Below are 19,042 nucleotides of genomic sequence, written 5' to 3' on the forward strand. Positions count from 1 at the left end.
TTCGTCTCGTCGATAAGTATGATTTTTTCTTTTGAATCACTTGATTTTGTTGAGTATTGAAGAAATTATGAATGTTTAAAGTTTACCCAGTTTCTGGCGAGTTTTTTTGTTTTCCCTCGGACTAGTCAACTTTGAGGCTATTTTCCGACCATCTCCAGAAACCATTGGGCTTCCAAATAGGTATAATCTTATTCCACACTTTCCTATCTTCATTTTGATATATTATGGGTCGAATTTGGTTAAAAAACAATTGAGTTATGAAGCTTTGAAAATTGCCCAAACTTCTGGCCAAGAGCTTCGGGACACTTAACAGAGTTTTTAACGGAATAACCAAAATAATGGATGGTGGACAATCTCAGGGACCACTTCTATTGATTTGAAATCTCAGGAACCAAAATGAGGAGTTATGCAAATCTCAGGAATCATTTTCGCGATTTAGCCATGGGAAAATATGTAAGGTGAATTAAGAAAATTTTTAAGTGAAAAAGCAAATGTGGGGTGTATTAAGTATGTAGAGTTTATTTAAGAATTTGTAAGGTGTTAATATAATAAGCCTTTCATTAGTTTTCATTTTTCTATTCCTCTTAAATTCTTGTTTTAATTTGATTTATTCTATTTGTTGCATAAAAAAATATATATAAAAAATCGAATAATGCATTTGCGTAGAGAGGTTAGAATATTCATAGGAGTGGAAACAGTTTTTTGTCTGTTTCAAGTTTGTCAGACATAATTTCAATAATTTAATAATCATCAGCACCAGCAGCACCCGAAGTATCACTTCACCACAGAGGAGGAAAAAGAAGAGAGAGACGAATAATGGAGAAAACAGACGCCATCGATGGAAAAGTTGACGAGGCTTCTTCTCGTGAGGGTTCCGTTTGTGGGTACGACTCACTTCATCACCTCTTGAGCGCCAATCTCAAACCCCATCTCTTCCAGGTAATCCATTTTCTCATTTATTTGATTCATTCTTTCAATCTTTCTGGGCTGGGCTGCCTATCGATTCTGGAGTGGCTCAACGATTCCGATCAGGATCTGCTTTTCAGATTTGCACGGTGGATTGTTTTGTTCATTACCAAATAGGAAAATAACTCAGCTGATCCAGTTGTTCATATCCTTCCTTTTATACAAGTGAAGCGATTGTCTAAGACTAGGGGAAGGGAAATTCAAACTCGAGTGCACAAACATTTGTTCGTCACATTTATTTAGAATATAGTATCTCTCTCGACTTTAAATACCATTTACATTAAATTGGCTGTTTATTTGCTTGTTTGGCATGGTTGCTAGCTGAAAAAAAATTGGATGTGTAATGGCGTTCTAGGATTCATACAGCCGACCTCGCTTAGTAAGATAAGGCTTGGTTGTTATTGTTGTTGTTGTTTGGTGGTGGTGGTGGTTGTTGTTGTTATGTTATTGTATTCTTCTCTTCTGTTTCTCATTTCCCCTTCGGGAATTGAATTTCTACATACCGATCCCGGAATGAATTAAAATTCTTGCAGTCTCCGTATAAATCAGCTTATATCTCTTCCTTGATAGTTGGTTTTATTTGTTATTTTGCATTGAACGGAATCGGACATGTTATGGCTTTTCTTTTTTTATGATGCAAATAACTTTTTTCAGGAAGTCAGCCGCATTCTTTTGGGTCTGAATCGCGGCAAGGGACTTGAAACAATTTCTCTCCCAGAATCTGCTAAGGTTCTCTCTTCAGGACATGATTTTGACCTCCAGGTAGGAAGTTACTCTTAACTTTTTTTTTGCGATGGCATGCAACTATACCATTCACATACGAGTAATTCACAATCAATGGAGGTGTGCTAAGGCCTCTCTGCAAAAGTACATCAAGGCGTATTGATTTTCGAAATTGTTATGAAAACCATCTCTTTTGTTATCCTATAGCTCATTGAGCTTGTTTTCTTTTATGTAAATGTAATGGAGTTTTTATACTTGTGCACTTTCATATGGTTTATCCTGAAATCAATTTCTCCCTGACTTTTCTGGAATTTTTTATCTACTCTTTCAGGCCTACTGCTTTCTTGCTGACAAAGAATTGTTGAGAGAACCCCGAATAGTTAGGGTTGGTCTCATTCAGAACTCTATTGCTCTTCCAACCACTGCCCACTTTTTGGACCAGAAGAGGGCTATCTTTGAGAAAGTAAAGCCAATAATTGATGCTGCGGGTGCTTCAGGTGTCAACGTGTTATGCTTGCAGGTTGGTCGTGCCTCGTGCCGTGTTGGGTGAAACTCTTTCTGATTTACTTTCTAATGGTGTCTGATAATTTCAAGCGAATCCATTTAAATTTTACACAGGAAGCATGGACAATGCCATTTGCCTTTTGCACGCGGGAGAAGAGGTGGTGTGAATTTGCAGAGCCTGTAGATGGGGAATCAACGCGATTTATCCAGGATCTTGCAAGGAAGTATAACATGGTCATTATAAGTCCAATTCTTGAGAGAGATGTCAATCATGGAGATACTATCTGGAACACTGCAGTCATAATTGGTAATAATGGAAACATAATTGGCAAGCACCGAAAGGTAAGCGAATTAGTTTATCTGTTGTTATGTTATACGTTATATCTTTTCTGTTTAATGCATGCTGAAGAATGATAGCGGACAGAACCATATACCAAGAGTTGGCGACTTCAACGAGAGTACTTATTATATGGAAGGGAATACTGGGCATCCAGTGTTCGAGACGGCTTATGGAAAAATTGCTGTTAATATATGCTATGGAAGGCATCATCCTTTGAATTGGTTAGCATTTGGCTTGAATGGTGCAGAGATTGTTTTCAACCCTTCCGCCACTGTGGGCGAACTCAGTGAACCAATGTGGCCCATTGAGGTTAACTATTGCTCATCTGTTTCATTTTCACGTGCCACTGCTTTGCGATAATTTCTCTCTTTTAATCTGCAAATCCGTCTGGCCTGAATTAAGTTACTGTTTAGTGTTTACTCATTCTTCATTTTATAGGGTCCACTATTTCTTCCCGTAGTCATCAACTAACACACGGTTGGACTGTTCTGTGATATAGGCTCGTAACGCTGCAATTGCAAATAGCTACTTTGTTGGATCAATCAACCGTGTAGGAACTGAGGTTTTCCCAAATCCATTCACTTCTGGTGATGGGAAGCCAGAGCATGCAGATTTCGGGCATTTCTATGGATCCAGCCATGTTTCAGCCCCAGATGCCTCATGCACTCCATCTCTGTCACGCCATAGGGATGGCTTGTTGATCTCAGACATGGACCTCAACCTCTGCAGGCAGTTAAAAGACAAGTGGGGATTCCGAATGACTGCTCGTTATGACCTGTACGCAGACCTGCTTGCTAGTTACGTGAAGCCGGATTTTGAACCCCAAGTCATTTCCGATCCCTTGTTGCATAAGAAGTCTCCCTGAGTTTTAATTTCAAGTAGGTATGCAATCTGAACATGTAACATGTGATTTCAAAAAGTGCATTTGTAAGAATCCATTTCTCATCAGTTTCAAAATAAAAGTGTTGGGTATCTGTAGAATCCAGTTCTTACAGATACTTCCAACTGAAGTTTTCTTCAATAGCCCGGGAGCAGTTCTGAAAGTGAACGGTGAAGATTGACTCAAACAAATGCAAAAGTATACATGAGCAGTCGAAAAAAAGACGAGAAGGGATGAAAATCACCATCATCAACACCAAGTAAATATAGGTGGTAAAACTGCTTATTTGGGTTTAGGCCTAACTAAAGTTGTCTAAGATCACAATTTTGAGTTAAAAACGGAACCAAACTGGGTGAATGAGATCGATTCGGCTGGTGGAGGGGTTGGTTGTTTTTGCTTTTGAGAAATGCTATTCATACCATATTTTTATACCACCTTTCTATACCACTTTAGGTAGCATCTAATGTGGACAGTCAGATCATTTGAAAAATTTACAAAACCCTAGAAAATGAATAAGAAAGACTCATCGTATACCACAATCATCATTTAATTAACTAGTTTTTTTTTTAAATTATTAGTTTATTAAATAATGAACTAAATTTAAAAATTTAATTAATTTAAAACAAAACTAATGAAAATGGCTTGAAAATCTTGAGTTTTAATGATAAGGACAAAATAAAGGGTAAAGTGAATAGTATCATGATTGATTTTTTAGTGTAAAAATGTGGTTTTTCGTTAAAGTAAACAGTACCATGCGCTTTTCGTTAAAATTCCATTAATTTAAATGATATGACTATTCACATTAAATGTCGCTTAAAATAATATAAAAATACGGTACAAAAATATGATATAAATAACATTACATTTTTGCTTTATCCCCATAGAGATAGAGGTGTACTTTTTGAGGAGAAATTCTAATGTACAAAATCAAATGGATATAGCATGTCACCGTGCTGCTGCGGCACGTTGTATTCCCCTATCTTTTATGATCCATAAGGTTGTCGTATACGGAGCAGCGCATAAAAGAATTCCTCCTTTATGATCTTATTATAATAAACCTTGAATTTTTTTTAGTGCTTTGTAAATTGGGATTCCTAAATTTTTAACTGTTAAATATTTGATAAAAAACACAAAAATAAAAATTTTAAGTTAAAATTTTGAAAAACCTTGTTTGTTTTGGTTGCTTGCTTTTGAATAAATAATTGACATTATTTTCAGCAGCATGTCCTGCGTTACAAGTTTTCTATTTGAGTGTGATACTCCTGATCATCGTAATATTTCTATGTACAATTGATTAGATCTAAATTTCTTTAGTGAGAGATCTTAAATTTAATTATCGACAAAGATAAATTTGAAGGGAGAGAAGTAGGTTTAGTCTCATAACGAATCTAAAACCTCTCACCAAATGAAGAAAAATATTACTAAATTATAATATTAAGTAACTATAAATAATTGGTTTATTGTTTTCATGTTGTTCGAACATCACGAGTGTGTAAAACACGAGACGACCTTATCCCTAAGTTAGGCGGCCACAGGGTTTCCAAAAAAATAAAAAATAAAAAAAAAAAATTTGGCGGCCACAGCAACCCCTCACTCGCCCCTCTTTTTCATACACAAAAACAAGACGCGCGCACGCACCAACGCAACACATATCCTCTCTCTCTCTCTCTCTCTCTCTCTCTCTGCTGTATCAATGGCTTCCGTATCTGCTCCAACCCCAAGTCCTCACAAGCTCAACTTTCCCAACCCCAAACCATACCCCTCCTCCGTCGCCAAAAGACCATTCCACCCTTCCTCCCATCCCCAAACCACCTCCTCCTCGAGGTTTCCCCATTCGTCCCTCTGCCGATGCCAGAAGACCCCTTCTTCCTCCTCCGACTCAACTCAGTGGAGATGGGACTCTGCGCTCCAGAACCTCATAAAAAGCGCCATCAAAAGCTTCGATTCTTACGTCAATTTTAAACCACAACCAGACGCCCAATCCGCATCGTTTCAGACCGACGACCCTGATTGGGACTGGGATCGCTGGCGCCGCCATTTCTTAGAGGTCGAACAACAAGAGCGCCTTGTCTCCCTTCTCAAGGTCTCTACTTGTACCACAATTCCTTCTCTCTCTCTGCCCCTCTCTCTCTCTCTCTCTCTATATATATATATGTATATGTGTATTTATATATTTTGAAGCGATGATGATTTTGCTTATTTATGTGAATTTTGTGTTTGAAACTTGAACAGTCGCAGTTGCGTCGGGCTGTATCTGCAGAGGACTTTGAGGATGCTGCGAGACTCAAGGTTGCAATTGCCGCTGCAGCTACAAACGACGTCGTTGGCAGAGTCATTTCTCATCTCAATGTATGTGCTTTTACCTCCCTTCACTTACTTTCTCTGTTTGCACTCTAATTTTGGTTTCACTTTCTGAAAAGAAATTTTGCTCGTTTTCAAATATCAGAGAGCTATACAGGAAGAACGATACCAGGACGCCGCATTTTTCCGAGATAATGCTGGTGCCGGATTGGTGAGTCAGTTCAACAAGGAAATGAGTTTATGATTACTAATGTGAAAATGTACCTGTGTTTCAGTTTGATGCATTTGGATTAAGTGTGTTTGGGTTGTTGAATTTCAATTGGGCATTGGTAAAACTGCGCTTGGTTTAATTATATGTGTGCTTCCGATTTTGGGTTCTAGGTGGGTTGGTGGGCTGGTCTTTCTGAAGATAAGAAGGATCCCCGTGGCATAATTATTCGAGTGACTGCGGAGCATGGAAGATATGTCGCAAGGAGTTACAGTCCCCGGTAAGTTGTTTGCTTTGTTTGTTTAATTTAGGGAGTACCTTTTGTTTTTTGTTGTAACCAAGACCAGCAGAGAATTGGTTTTTGGTAACACTAGCTTCTCAACCAATAAAAAGTAAGAGAAAGTTCAAAATTAATGGTTTATAGTTTCTTTATTTTGAATTGTAAGACCTAAAGGTTTAATGTGAAGCAGTAGGGAGAAGTATGGGGGTTGAGAAGACAAACAGTCGATGCATGTTAGCATAGGGGAATCCAAACTGACGAAGACTTTTGAAATTGATTTTCAGCATCTTATTCGTTTATTGTTCGTGAAGATTTATGAGGGTCTGGGATAACCCCTTTTGTCCTTTTCTTAAGTTAATGTGGGATGGCTAGTCAATGGTTTTGCCGACTTTTATCTATACCCATTTTAGATGCTAGTTTGTCCGAGTGGCTTTGCATTTGTTCTCGCCAAAAAAGAACAGGAGTCTAAAAACAAGGGATGCTACTGATTGGATCTGATAATACTAGTAGCAAGATACTGTTTTAAAAATTCCCCGTTTATATCCCTACTTATAAGAGGTTGCATTTGGTGCGATGGCAAGTGCCTTCGCCCATGAGCGGTAGGTCTCGGGTTCGAGACTTGGGAGCAGCCTCTCCATAAATGGGGGTAAGGCTAGCCGACACTCACCTCTCCCAGACCCTGCATAAAGCGGGAGCCTTGTGCACTGGGTACGACCTTTATATCCCTACTTATCACCAGTAATCTAAAAAGTGGTGTAGGCGGTGCTCCTCCGTGATTAACCCGAAATCGTCATTACATCAGCCAGGCTATTAGGCGGTGTAGGTGTTGAGAATATCACGTTTAAGAATGGGAAAAATAAAACAAACTCATTTTTTGTTAAATTGTATAAAATATATCCTCCATTGAGACACTGTATAAGATATATTTATGGAATACTTCTCATGTCTCATTTTTTGTTGTACTTTGGGTTTTGTTAAGACTCATATATTATTATGTAGTTTCCATTGAAAATTTTACTTTGGGCTTTAATTAATTTCTGCTGAATGGATTTTTCCCTTCTGCACACTACTGGTGCTTCCTGCAATATGTATTTTTTTTTTATTAACTTTCATCTTCTTCAGGCAGCTTGCTACTGCTGCAGCTGGTGTTCCACTCTTTGAGATTTATTTAACAGCAAATAAGAATGGTGAATACAGACAGCAGGTATCTTTGTCAATTATCATTTTTTAGTTTAATCTAATGCATCAATTACAACTTTCTAGTGGTTGAAATTTAAAATGGGCAGTAATAGGCTTGCATTTTCCAGTAAATGCTTGGGACTGTTTTGACTTAATTACTTTGCATGCCTTTGAAAAAGGTCAAGAACCATAGGAAAATAGAAAACTCTCTCTTTAATTATTGCTTCTCAAAACCTCCCCTTTCAAAATATTACATTAAAAAAAAAATTCGTTTAGGCAGCAAACCCTAAGAGAAACCTTTAATCTTCAATAATATAGTGAAACATAATGAAAGAAATATAAAAGAGGAAGTAATGTTCCACAACAAAAAGGGGTAGGATTTTTAAAGATATAAAAATCACACAAGATCCCAAAACAAATAATGGTAAGATGCCACTGAGTGTCCTTCGTCAAATAGACAGTTCTTATTTAGGTATTTTCTTTATTTAAAGAATCTGTTATCACATGCATCTGAAATCCAGAGTCGATGAAATCTTGAATTATGGAATTTTATCTTGCCAGATAGTCTGGCACCATAAGATGGTTTTTTTGACAAACTGAGTTTGGACCATTGATGAATTTGAATGTGCTGTCTAGATTCATAGGATGATATCGTTATGTTGCCGAACTATATATTCTTCAATATAGAAGAGGGATGGGCAAGCGTAGAGGTTTGACCAAAGCCAGTTTGGAGGTTCAATTAGAATGACATAATATACGCACATCAGTATTTTAATTGTAGTGTTGAATATTCAACTACGAAAATTTAGATTGTTGAATACTTTTTAAATTTTGTCTACTGAAATTTTTGAAAAATAAAATTCTGACTTTTATGACAGTTAACATTTGTTTTCCCAAAAAAATCTGTGTAAGGAGATGAGAGGAAGTGCTGATGATTTACTTGTGCACTGTCCACTAGCTATAGGTTATGGTCAAAATTATTCGGTGAGGCTGGGTGAGCTGTGTGGTTCCAGCAGGATGTTGCGCATTGTTGACTGATAACAAAGGGCCTTTTCCTTTTGGTGGTGGAATGAAGGGTAAAATCCTGTGAGGATGCAGCTTGTTGATGCACAAAACCGGAAGGTTTTGGAACAACGTAAATCCGACCGTGAATCTGCAAGAAAGTAAAGAACACAAGATGTATCGTGATTCATCCTAATGCTTGGGCTACGTCCACATTGATGTTGATATTGTTTCACTCTGAATGGTGAATATACAAGAAGGCTAGAGGCAGTATGCTCTCTAGCCTATTCTCTCCCCATAGCCTAAACCTTCACCTCTCTTAATGAGAAGAGTGAGGAGTCCTTTTATAGAATAAGGGCTCCTCACTTATTACATATTTGCCCCTTCATTTATTACATAATTACTGAGTCTCCCGAGTATTTATACGAGGTCTAAATACAGAGGCCCTAAGTATGGTACAAACAGTAGTCCCCCAAGTTTTCAGTCAAGAGAGTCTTTTGGCTGGAGACTTGAAATTCAGTCCATGTGTAGGCCAAAGTAACTAGATGTCGTCTAGAACTGATACTCGATATGAGGCGGTGCTCAATCTAGAAGTAGCACATGTTGCGAGGCTGCTCAGTTTGTGGCTTATGTTGCCTTGGTTGACTCTATAGAAACAAAAAACTTCAACAATAAGTTTTCTTGATTGTATTGAATGAATAATTCAGTTGTAAAGATGTGAATATATATAGCCTTAGCTGCCTTAGGCTAATTACAAGAATACCCTCAACTACCTTGACTAACTACAGTTACTAACAAAACTGATTACATTTAGCTTTAACAAACTATTTAACAGTAACTATATTTGATGACTTGTCATTCTCCCTAATAGGCTCGGCTTGTAGCATTAGAAGGTGAGGAGTCCTTTTTATAGAATAAAGGCTCGCTCCTCAATACATAAATGATGGGCTAGAGTTGATGCTCGTGGCGAGGCGGTTGCTTAGCAGGCGGCGGTGCTCTCTAATAATGGTGAGGGAGTCCTTTTTATAAAATAAGGGCTCGTTCCTCAATACATAAGTGATGGGTTAGAGTAGATGCTTATGGCGAGGTGGTTGCTCAGCAGGCGGCGATGCTCTCTAATGATGATGAGGGAGTCCCTTTTATAGAATAAGAGCTCGTTTCTCAATACATAAGTGATGGGTTAGGAGTGAGTGATGCTCGTAGCGAGGCGGTTGCTCAGCTGACGGCGATGCTCTCTAATGAAGGTGAGGGATTCCCTTTTATAGAATAAGGGTTCGCTCCTCAATACATAAATAATGGGTGCTCTCTAATGAAACTTTCGAAGCTGGAGCTCTTGTAAATGAAGCTTTCGAAGTTGAAGCTCTATAAATGAAGCTTTCGAAGTTGGAGCTCTGTAAATGAAGCTTTCGAAGCTAGAGTTTTGTAAATGAAGCTTTCGAAACTGATTGACATGAGTGATGCTCATGGATGTTGACATGAGTGATGCTCATAAGTGTTGACATGAGTGATGCTCATGAATGATGGTGATTGTCATGAGTGATGCTCATGTATGATTTTTTTGGAGTACTGGACGTACTTTTGATCACCTAATTGGTGATAATAGCGGCAGGCTGCTGAATAATTTTGGAGTACTGGACATACTTTTGATCACCTGGTTGGTGATAATAGCGGCAGACTGCCGGGTGAACCTTAAGTGGAGGGATGGAAATTGGAGTTTGAAGCCATAGGGTCTGGCTCTTTTGGGCATATGGGCGTTCACCCTCCACATAACATTCCAGCCCACTATTTTGGGCTCGCCGACATTTTGCCTTTTTATTTTTTATTTTTTTTGGCATGCTGCATTCTTTCTTTATTTATGATTACCCTTTGGTGGGGTTATACAGATGTCGCCATTATATACATGAATAATATAATAAAGATAAAAATTATTTATCTTTATAAGTCTTGTTTCAGTGGTATTGCAGAAGGTGGGTATGGCAGATGGTTGGATATTGGGATAACATGTGCAACTGGCAGTTGCGGGGGGCAGGGCCTGCTTAATGGGTCACACCCATAATTCCCTTCTCTGCATGCCATCACCACCGCAATTATGTCTGTTTCTTTTTATCTTCTGCTTTTGCTTTTGTTTCCCACTCCATTTCCTGCAACTTTCAAAACTGCAGGGGTTGGCAAAGCCCATCTGCACAGTTGAAGGGAATTTGAGCTTTTGCTTTTGCTTTTGCTTTTACTTTTTTCTTTTCCACCGCACCTCTTTGTCTTTCCACCTCCGGATATACTTTTTTTTTTCTTTTTTTCACCGTGAATCTGCACAACGCAAAAACCCCAGCAGCAGTCAACACTTTCAAGGAATTCAAACATGGCTTGCTGCTCCGCCCTCTGCTCCCCCAAATTCCTCCTCCGTCTCTCTACTTTCTCTCTCTACAACTCCTAACCAATCCTTTTACCCTTCAAACAGGGCGGATCACATGACGGACTATCGGATACCATCGACGATGAATCTATGGACAGACGACGACGCGTCCTTAATGGAGGCGTTTATGAGCTTATCTGATATGGCATCGTTTTGGGCGGCGTCGTCGTCCCAGCCCACACCTCAACCCACTCACGCTCCGCTCCAGCCGCAATCCTCGGCGTCCACCTCAGACTACCCCAAGGCCCCTGTTGCCAACCAATTCCAGCCGTCCGCCATGCCTTTCAACCAGGAAACCCTCATGCAGAGCCTCCAGGCCCTGATCGAAGGCGCGCGTGAAAGCTGGACCTACGCCATCTTCTGGCAGTCTTCTTATGACTACTCCAGCGTCGGTGCCGTTCTTGGATGGGGTGAAGGATTTTATAGAGACGAGCGGGACAAGGTTAAGGCCAACACCTCCCTCATCAGGCCTCTTCACCTCTTTTGGCACAGTTACAGTCAGCACCCCGTTCTCCATCGCCGCCTTCACCTGATCAAGCTTCGCGTTCCCCCATAAACTTCACCCTTCCTGCCAACACCTCCCTCTCTCCGCCGGTTATCCTCTGCCCCAAGTTGTAAAGAATCGCCTGGAAACTTCTGGAAGCTCTGTATTGTCGCTGGGAGAGTCCGTCTGTAAGGCAAGCCTGGTCGCTCTGCTCTCGGCTTCTCTGTTCGTAGCCAATCCTCCATTCGCCTTTAAGGGTGGGGGTCCGTACGGTGCGGAGGTGAAAAAAAAAAGTATGTCTGGAGGTGGAGAGACAGAGAGATGCGGTGGAAAAGAGAAAAGTAAAAGCAAAAGCAAAAGCTCAAATTCCCTTCAACTATGCAGATGGGCTCTGCCAACCTCTGCAGTTTTGAAAGTGGTAGGAAATGGAGTGAGAAACAAAAACAAAAGTAGAAGATAAAAAAGAAGCAAACATAATTGCGGTGGTGATGGCATGCAGAGAAGGGAATTATGGGCGTGACCTATTGAGCAGGCCCTGCCCCCCCCCCGGCAACTGCCAGCTGCACATGCTATCCCACTATCCAATCATCTTCCATACCCATCTTCTACAATACCACCGAAAAAAGACTTATGAAGATAAATATTTTTTATCTTTATTATATTATTCATGTATATAATGGCGACATCTGTATAACCCCACCTGAGGGTAATCATAAATAAAGAAAGAAGGCAGCATGCCAAAAAAAAAAAAAAAAGACAGGCAAAATGTCGGCGAGCCCAAAATAGTGGGCTGGAATGTTATGTGGAGGGTGAAGGCCTATATGCCCAAAAGAGCCAGGCTCTATGGCTTCATACTCCAATTTTCATCCCTCCACTTAAGGTTCACCCTCTATTATCCCCAACCAGGTGATCAAAAGTACGTCCAGTACTCCAAAATTATTCAGCAGCCTACCGCTATTATCACCAACTAGGTGATTAAAAGTACGTCCAACTAGGTGATTAAAAATATGTCCAGTACTCCAAAATTATTTGGCAGCTTGTTACTATTATCACCAACTAGGTGATCAAAAGTACGTCTAGTACTTCAAAAAAATCATACATGAGTATCACTCATGACAATCACCATCATACATGAGCATCATTCATGTCAATCATACATAAACATTCATAAGCATCACTCATGTCAACATCTATGAGCATCACTCATGTCAACATATATGAGCATCACTCATGTCAATCAACATAAACATTCATGTCAATCAGCTTCGAAAGCTTCATTTACAGAGCTCCAGCTTCGAAAGTTTCATTTACAAGAGCTTTAGCTTCAAAAGCTTCATTTACAAAGCTCCGACTTCAAAAGCTTCATTTACAAAAGCTCCAGCTTTAAAGCTTCACTTTCAAAGCTTCACCTACAATGCTTCAGTGCATGGTATACAAAGACCGCTTCCGAGCAACCGCCATTTCGGCCCCTACATGGTTTGAATTTGAAGTCTCCAGCCAACAGACTATTGACTGAAGACTTGGAGGACTACACTATGTACCATATATTGGGCTTCCACAACTGGGCCTCATGAAAAATACTTGAACTTAGCCCATTATTTATGTACTAAGGAGCGAACCCTTATTTTATAAAAGAGACTCGCTCACCTTCATTAGAGAGAGACTCTTAGCCCATCACTTATGTATTGAGGAGCAAACCCTTATTCTATAAAAGGGACTCCCTCACCTCCATTAGAGAGCATCGCCGCCAGCTGAGCAACCGCCCCGCCGCGAGCATCACTCCTAACCCATCACTTATGTATTGAGGAACGAGCCTTTATTCTATAAAAGGGACTTCCTCACTATCATTAGAGAGCATCGCCGCCTGCTGAGCAACCGCCTCGCTGCGAGCATCGACTCTAGCCCATCATTTATGTATTGAGGAGCGAGCCCTTATTCTATAAAAGGGACTTCCTCACCTTCAACGCCACAAGCTGAGCCAACCAAGGCAACATAAGCCACGAGCCGAGTAGGCTCGCAACATGTGCTACTTCTAATTGAGTATCATTTCACGTTGAGCACCGCCTCATATCGAGTATTAGTTCTAGACGACATCTAGTTACTTCGGCCCACACATGGACTGAATTTCAAGTATCCAGCCAAAAGATTTTATTGATTGAAGATTTGGGGAACTACTGTTAGTACCATATTATATTGGGCCTCGTTACTTAGGCTTCCAGACATTGAGCACATAATTTATGTAAACAGGGAGGAGCCCTTAGTCTATAAAAGGGTCTCCTTACCCTCACACTTAGGAGGTCTCATCCTCACATACAGATGCCACCAAGCTCACAAACAGAGAAACTCTCTCATACTCTCTCTTTCTCTGGGGGGGACTCCCCTTCACACTTGTAATCCATACAGAGAAATACAATCAACATCAATGTGGACGTAGCCCAAACATTGGGGTGAACCACGATCATCTTGTGTTCTTTACTTTCTTGCAGATTCACGGTCGGATTTACGTTGTTCCAAGACCTTCCGGTTTTGTGCATCAACATTTGAAATATGTAATAAGTGAGGAGCTTTTATTCTATAAAAGGACTTCTCACTCTCCTCATTAAGAGAGGTGAAGGTTTAGGCTATGGGGAGAGAATAGGCTAGAGAGCATACTGCCTCTAGCCTTCTTGTATATTCACCATTCAGAGTGAAACAATATCAACATCAGTGTGGACGTAGTCCAAACATTAGGGTGAATCACGATACATCTTGTGTTCTTTACTTTCTTGCAGATTCACGATCGGATTTACGTTGTTCCAAGACCTTCCGGTTTTGTTCATCAACACAGCTCTTGGTGGTAATTGGATCATTTGTTTGGAAAGGAATAGGACATTAGAGGATTATAAAGGTGTAGTGTGGAAGAACTATGGGGTACAGTTTGTGCTCCGAGTTGCCTATCAGTCTCTAGATACGAAAGAGGTTATTTTTCTTAACAACAATTTTGTTTAATGTTGGTTGAACTAACCAAACCGGTTTTGGGGGTTAGTTAAGGAAACTATACTTAGGGGTGAAATGAAGTGGCCAGTTGTTCTAGTTCCTGGACAATATATTTGTGTCGATCCAGTCTGGTTTTAATAAATAAGCAATGGCATTTGGTGTAAGTTAGTGAAAACTTAAATTATTCTTTGGTGTGAAATAGGATTGGAATAACAAATGATAATTTTGAAGTGGTATTTCATTGATTACTTATTGCTTGTCTAATGCACAAGTATGATATATCAATTTGTTGTATGCTTAGAAATGTGCAGCTAATGTACTTAATATTTCTATGCCATAAATTTCAGGCTGTGTATTTAAAGCAGGGAGGGGTGTTTCAGGATTCTTCACAAGTTAGCTCCAAATCATTGGATGCCAGTGGCAGCTTGAATCCCTTTGATTCAACTGAAGAAAAAGGTGATATATTTGTTGCAGATGGTGAAGATGCAGATGATGGCTCTGATCTTTCTGAGGACATCTCTGGTTTTCAAAGTTTCTTGAGAGATATAATTCCTAATGTGAAGGTCAAGGTTTTGAAAGTGACCTCACCAGGGAAGGTAGACAGGGATCTAATATCGAAAGTGATTGAACAGATTATTGAGGAAGATGATGAAGATAAAGATAGTGAAATAGAGAGTTTAGATGCTGAAGATGAAGAACAGGTTGAAGGTGACGAAGAGACAGATGTCATTGAACTGGATGCTGATCCTGGAATTATTCAAAATGCAGAACGACGTGAAATTGCTGTCAAAGTTGTTGTTGGTGGTCTTGGGCAGAGACTATCAAGCAAACCGCCTACTAAAAATTTGCTCCGAGTACCTGCTAAAATAGAGAAGAAGGGAAGTTTATCATTTTCCTTTACTGTTGAGAAAGATATTAACCAACAGAATTCCCGTGGAAAGGAACAGTCTTCTGTGGATAAAAAAGCTAAACTTGGAGGTCAACGAAGCATTGATAATGTTATGTTTGATCTCTCTAAGTTCATGGGTAAAGAGAAGATACCACAGAAGGTGGGCTGAATTTTCACTGTACAATTTGAACAGCCTGCAAATCCACCACTGTTTATACACTAAAAGTTCTTGCCATTCTATTTTATGTTTTGACTATCAGGTACTCAAAGATGTCGGCGAGTTAATAAATCTTGCTCTCAGCCAGGTTAACAACCATCAACCACTGTCAGGAACAACCACTTTCAATCGCATTGAAATGCGGGCTTCACCAGATCCTTTAAATGGTGATTTTTTTTCAAAATTATGTTTTATCTTTTCCACTTTTTGATGCTATAACGAGGAGGAAAGTGAGAGCACAAACCTGTTTCCCCAACCCAACACCGATCCTAAAATTTTTCCGTTTCTCCTTGTCCCACCATAAAGTGGCAAGAAGAAGAAAAAGAAGTTGATCCCTTGAGAATTGTGTATCTATAGACAGAGACATCATCCCTTGATCACTATCTTGGAATCCCAGCTATATTCATGCGACTCATATGTGCCTCTTTAATGGAGATCTCCACAACCATCTCCCAAGTAACACTTAATTTCCTTTCATCTAATGTCCCACCCTAATCTCTTTTTCCATCACTCTAGGTATATCCCAAATAAGCATATCGTCCTTTCCCCTCCTTATAATTTTGGGAAGTTTTTTGTACACAACTTTTTCTTACCAGAGGGTTGCTATTCTTTAAAAGGATTTATTGCCAAACTTGCTTGTATTATACTTTTATTAGTAGGAGCTTGTTAGTTTGTAGACTCTGAATTCAGTGGATTTATTATCTTTTGCACCTTTTGATTACCGAAATCTGGTTTCTGATCTCTCCCTCCGAAAAAAAAAAAAAGAGAGAAAAAAGTAATGTTTGATGCTGTGCAGAAGTTCTTATGGTTGATTACCCTGTTTTGTTTCTAGAATCCTTGATAAACTCTTCAGCTCACATAGGTTCATTTTATCAGGGATTTACATTGGTGCACATGGGCTCCACACCTCAGAAGTTATTCGCCTGAGACGTAAATTTGGTCAATGGAAAGAGGATGGAGGGACTGAAGAGCCTCTAAACCTTGAGTTTTATGAATATTTAGAAGCCTTAAAACTTACTGGGGATCCTTATGTACCTGCTGGCCAGGTAATTTATTTTTTTTATTATTTCTAGCTTCATAACATTATATTGAAATAAAACCTCATAAGGTATTTGTATTGAAAGAGGTCGCACTTGGTGCGATGGCAAGTGCCTTCGCCCATGAGCGGTAGGTCTCGGGTTCGAGACTTGGGAGCAGCCTCTCCATAAATGGGGGTAAGGCTAGCCGACATTTACCTCTCCCAGACCCTGCGTAAAGCGGGAGCCTTGTGCACTGGGTACGACGAGGGTATTTGTATTGAAACAAAACTTCGTAGGCTATTTTTCTTTCAGATACAAGTTGTTAAGACTTGGTTGACTGGAAACCACCTTAGTTACTCCAAAGCGCTCGTCTCAACTTTGGAATGAGCATTTGTGCTTAAGTTTTGCTTTTCATTGACTAGTTACCTAGTTTTTCTGAAACTTGGTCCCTTGTACCTTATCAATTGGTTTCTGCAGGTGGCATTTCGTGCAAAGATTGGGAAAGGATATCAGCTTCCTCATAAAGGGATTATACCAGAAGAATTTGGAGTGGTATATTCTTAGCTTGTTAGATAGAATTTTTTCTGATCACTTATTATTTTTCTTTATCTTCCGTCCACTTGGCATGTGTGTGTTTCCTTTCTTCAGAAGAGTTTCTTTTATTGATTTTTATTTGTTTTGGAAACTCAGGTTGCTCGATATAAAGGACAGGGGAGGCTTGCTGAGCCAGGGTTTCGCAATCCCCGATGGGTCGATGGTGAACTTGTTATTCTTGACGGGAAGGTTTTATACTTCTCTGCTTTATATATTTTCCTGTGTTTTTATTTCAGAAAGTACTCATTCAGTATCTCTAGAATGCATAGTGACTGTATGATATACCTTTATGAAACTGTTGCAGTACATTAAGGGTGGACCTGTTGTTGGATTTGTTTACTGGGCTCCCGAGTATCATTTCTTGGCGTTCTTCAATCGGTTGAGGCTTCAAGAGTAGCTTTCCATTGTACATAACATTGCAGTTGATAGATATTTTTGCGAAATTTTGTAGGGTAAGTTCTTTCTCATTAAAATTATTCATTCAAACTATTGATGTTTTAGGGTACTACCACAAATGTTGCTGTGTTTCCCTTTTCTCCTGAAAGTTGCTCGCATATATTGGAGTTCTCTAAATTCCAGTGGCAATTTTTTGCTACACAGCATCATTTTAATTTGAGTTGATAGTTAACTTTTGATACGTAATGTAATAAACCATAAGGTGGGTTGTCCGATATGATTATGGTGTACTTATCTGAAATTTTTAGTAATCATCTCAAAAGAGGGCCTTATTATAACCCTATCAACTATAACCAGCCATGCTCTTTGAAAGGTGGGACATTTTGGTGGTTTTCTTGTATGGACATCCGTCGTGCATTTGCTAATCATCGTTAGCAGGCTTTCCTGTGTGATTGTATTCCTATGTAATATGCGAATAACAAGTTATTTGAATACAACACCAGCATGATAGTTGTTGCATTCCCCTCTGATGAAGGTTTCCTTTCTTGTCTCTTGTGTTATGCAGTTTAGAAGATATCTACTACATGTCTACTGGTGCACTTGCAAGCATGTTAGCTCAAAAGCAACCGCGCTGAAGCTTTGGAATGGAATAGAATAGAATAGATAGCTCAAAAGCAACGTCGCAACGTTTTGGATCTATGTGCAATTGCACCTTTCGCTCCTCCTAAGCGGCCTCTGAACGACACATATCAAGTACATTCTGCGTACTTCTCTAACTTATTCGGATGAGCACAAGCGCATGCTTAAAAAACACACACGCATGTATATATTCCATTTAGCTCAAGTAATACTCCTCCATTTAGAGACCCATGGATTTTTTAGCTGCAGCCAAACACAAATGGCTTGCTGTTTTGGCTCCTCCTTCTTTTACCATGCATGCATCAGTTCCTGCCAAAGCTTAAAAAGATTATTCTCATGTTAAGGCGTACGACTTAAGCTTGCACGCAAGAAGTCTTTTGTTGAACTGTGCGTGCTATCTAAATTAGGACAAATTAGATATATCGTTCGTTCATATATACCTAGTTAATATCTAATATCACATATGCATGCCTTTCCCCCATACCGTAAACCAAATATTGTATCTTAGATTCAATGGGATTCAAGAAACCATTCTTCGAAACATGGACAAGAGTTTTCTTATAGCGATTAGATTACATACACCTAGTTCGACCACCCCTCCTTATTTTCTCCGCTAACCAATCTCTTTTTTATAAATCTTATGTCATTAACGATTGACCAGCACAGAAGCATTGTGTAGAGACATGTTATGCCTGATTTACCTGAGGATGAGTGTTTCTGGCAACCTGAAGAGGATCATCAAATGTGGCGTAGGCGCACGAATAAACGACTGCATTCCCCAAAGGAGTAAAAAACGGCGGTTTCATGCTGATAAAATCAGAGGTTGGGGTAGGCAGCTTGTGTCGGGGTCCGTAAGGATGAACCCATGCCAAACAAACAAACAAACATTAGAGCAACTCCACCTATGGAGCCCTCTCCCCTGGTAATCCACTATTCAATCTACCTTATTGAACAGTAACTGCCTTAAATGAATAGTAACTACCATTAATGAACAGTAATTGCCATTTACATCTCCACCCTTGGAACCCTCCCCCT

At 39.6% G+C, this 19,042-nt stretch overlaps 2 protein-coding genes across 2 annotated transcripts; both read left to right on the forward strand.

Moving 5' to 3' along the window:
- Positions 1 to 626: 626 nt before the first annotated feature.
- On the forward strand, positions 627 to 3,554 carry LOC103445002 (beta-ureidopropionase). Its single transcript, XM_008383972.4, has 6 exons — positions 627 to 939; positions 1,621 to 1,728; positions 2,021 to 2,209; positions 2,308 to 2,535; positions 2,618 to 2,842; positions 3,033 to 3,554. Exons 1-6 carry the CDS (start codon positions 817 to 819, stop codon positions 3,396 to 3,398), a joined length of 1,239 nt encoding a protein of 412 aa, XP_008382194.2. The 5' UTR covers positions 627 to 816; the 3' UTR covers positions 3,399 to 3,554.
- A 1,464-nt stretch (positions 3,555 to 5,018) lies between these two features.
- Positions 5,019 to 18,392, forward strand: LOC103412056 (protein EXECUTER 1, chloroplastic-like). The gene is made up of 12 exons (XM_029109509.2): positions 5,019 to 5,496; positions 5,646 to 5,762; positions 5,860 to 5,925; positions 6,096 to 6,202; positions 7,325 to 7,406; positions 14,601 to 15,302; positions 15,403 to 15,526; positions 16,236 to 16,405; positions 16,856 to 16,930; positions 17,069 to 17,161; positions 17,277 to 17,424; positions 17,934 to 18,392. The coding sequence occupies exons 1-11, from the start codon at positions 5,107 to 5,109 to the stop codon at positions 17,367 to 17,369; spliced, it is 2,019 nt and encodes a 672-aa protein (XP_028965342.2). The 5' UTR covers positions 5,019 to 5,106; the 3' UTR covers positions 17,370 to 17,424; positions 17,934 to 18,392.
- Positions 18,393 to 19,042: the final 650 nt, after the last annotated feature.

Source organism: Malus domestica, chromosome 10 (genome assembly GCF_042453785.1).
Source record: "Malus domestica chromosome 10, GDT2T_hap1".
In the NCBI taxonomy this organism is placed as follows: domain Eukaryota; kingdom Viridiplantae; phylum Streptophyta; class Magnoliopsida; order Rosales; family Rosaceae; genus Malus; species Malus domestica.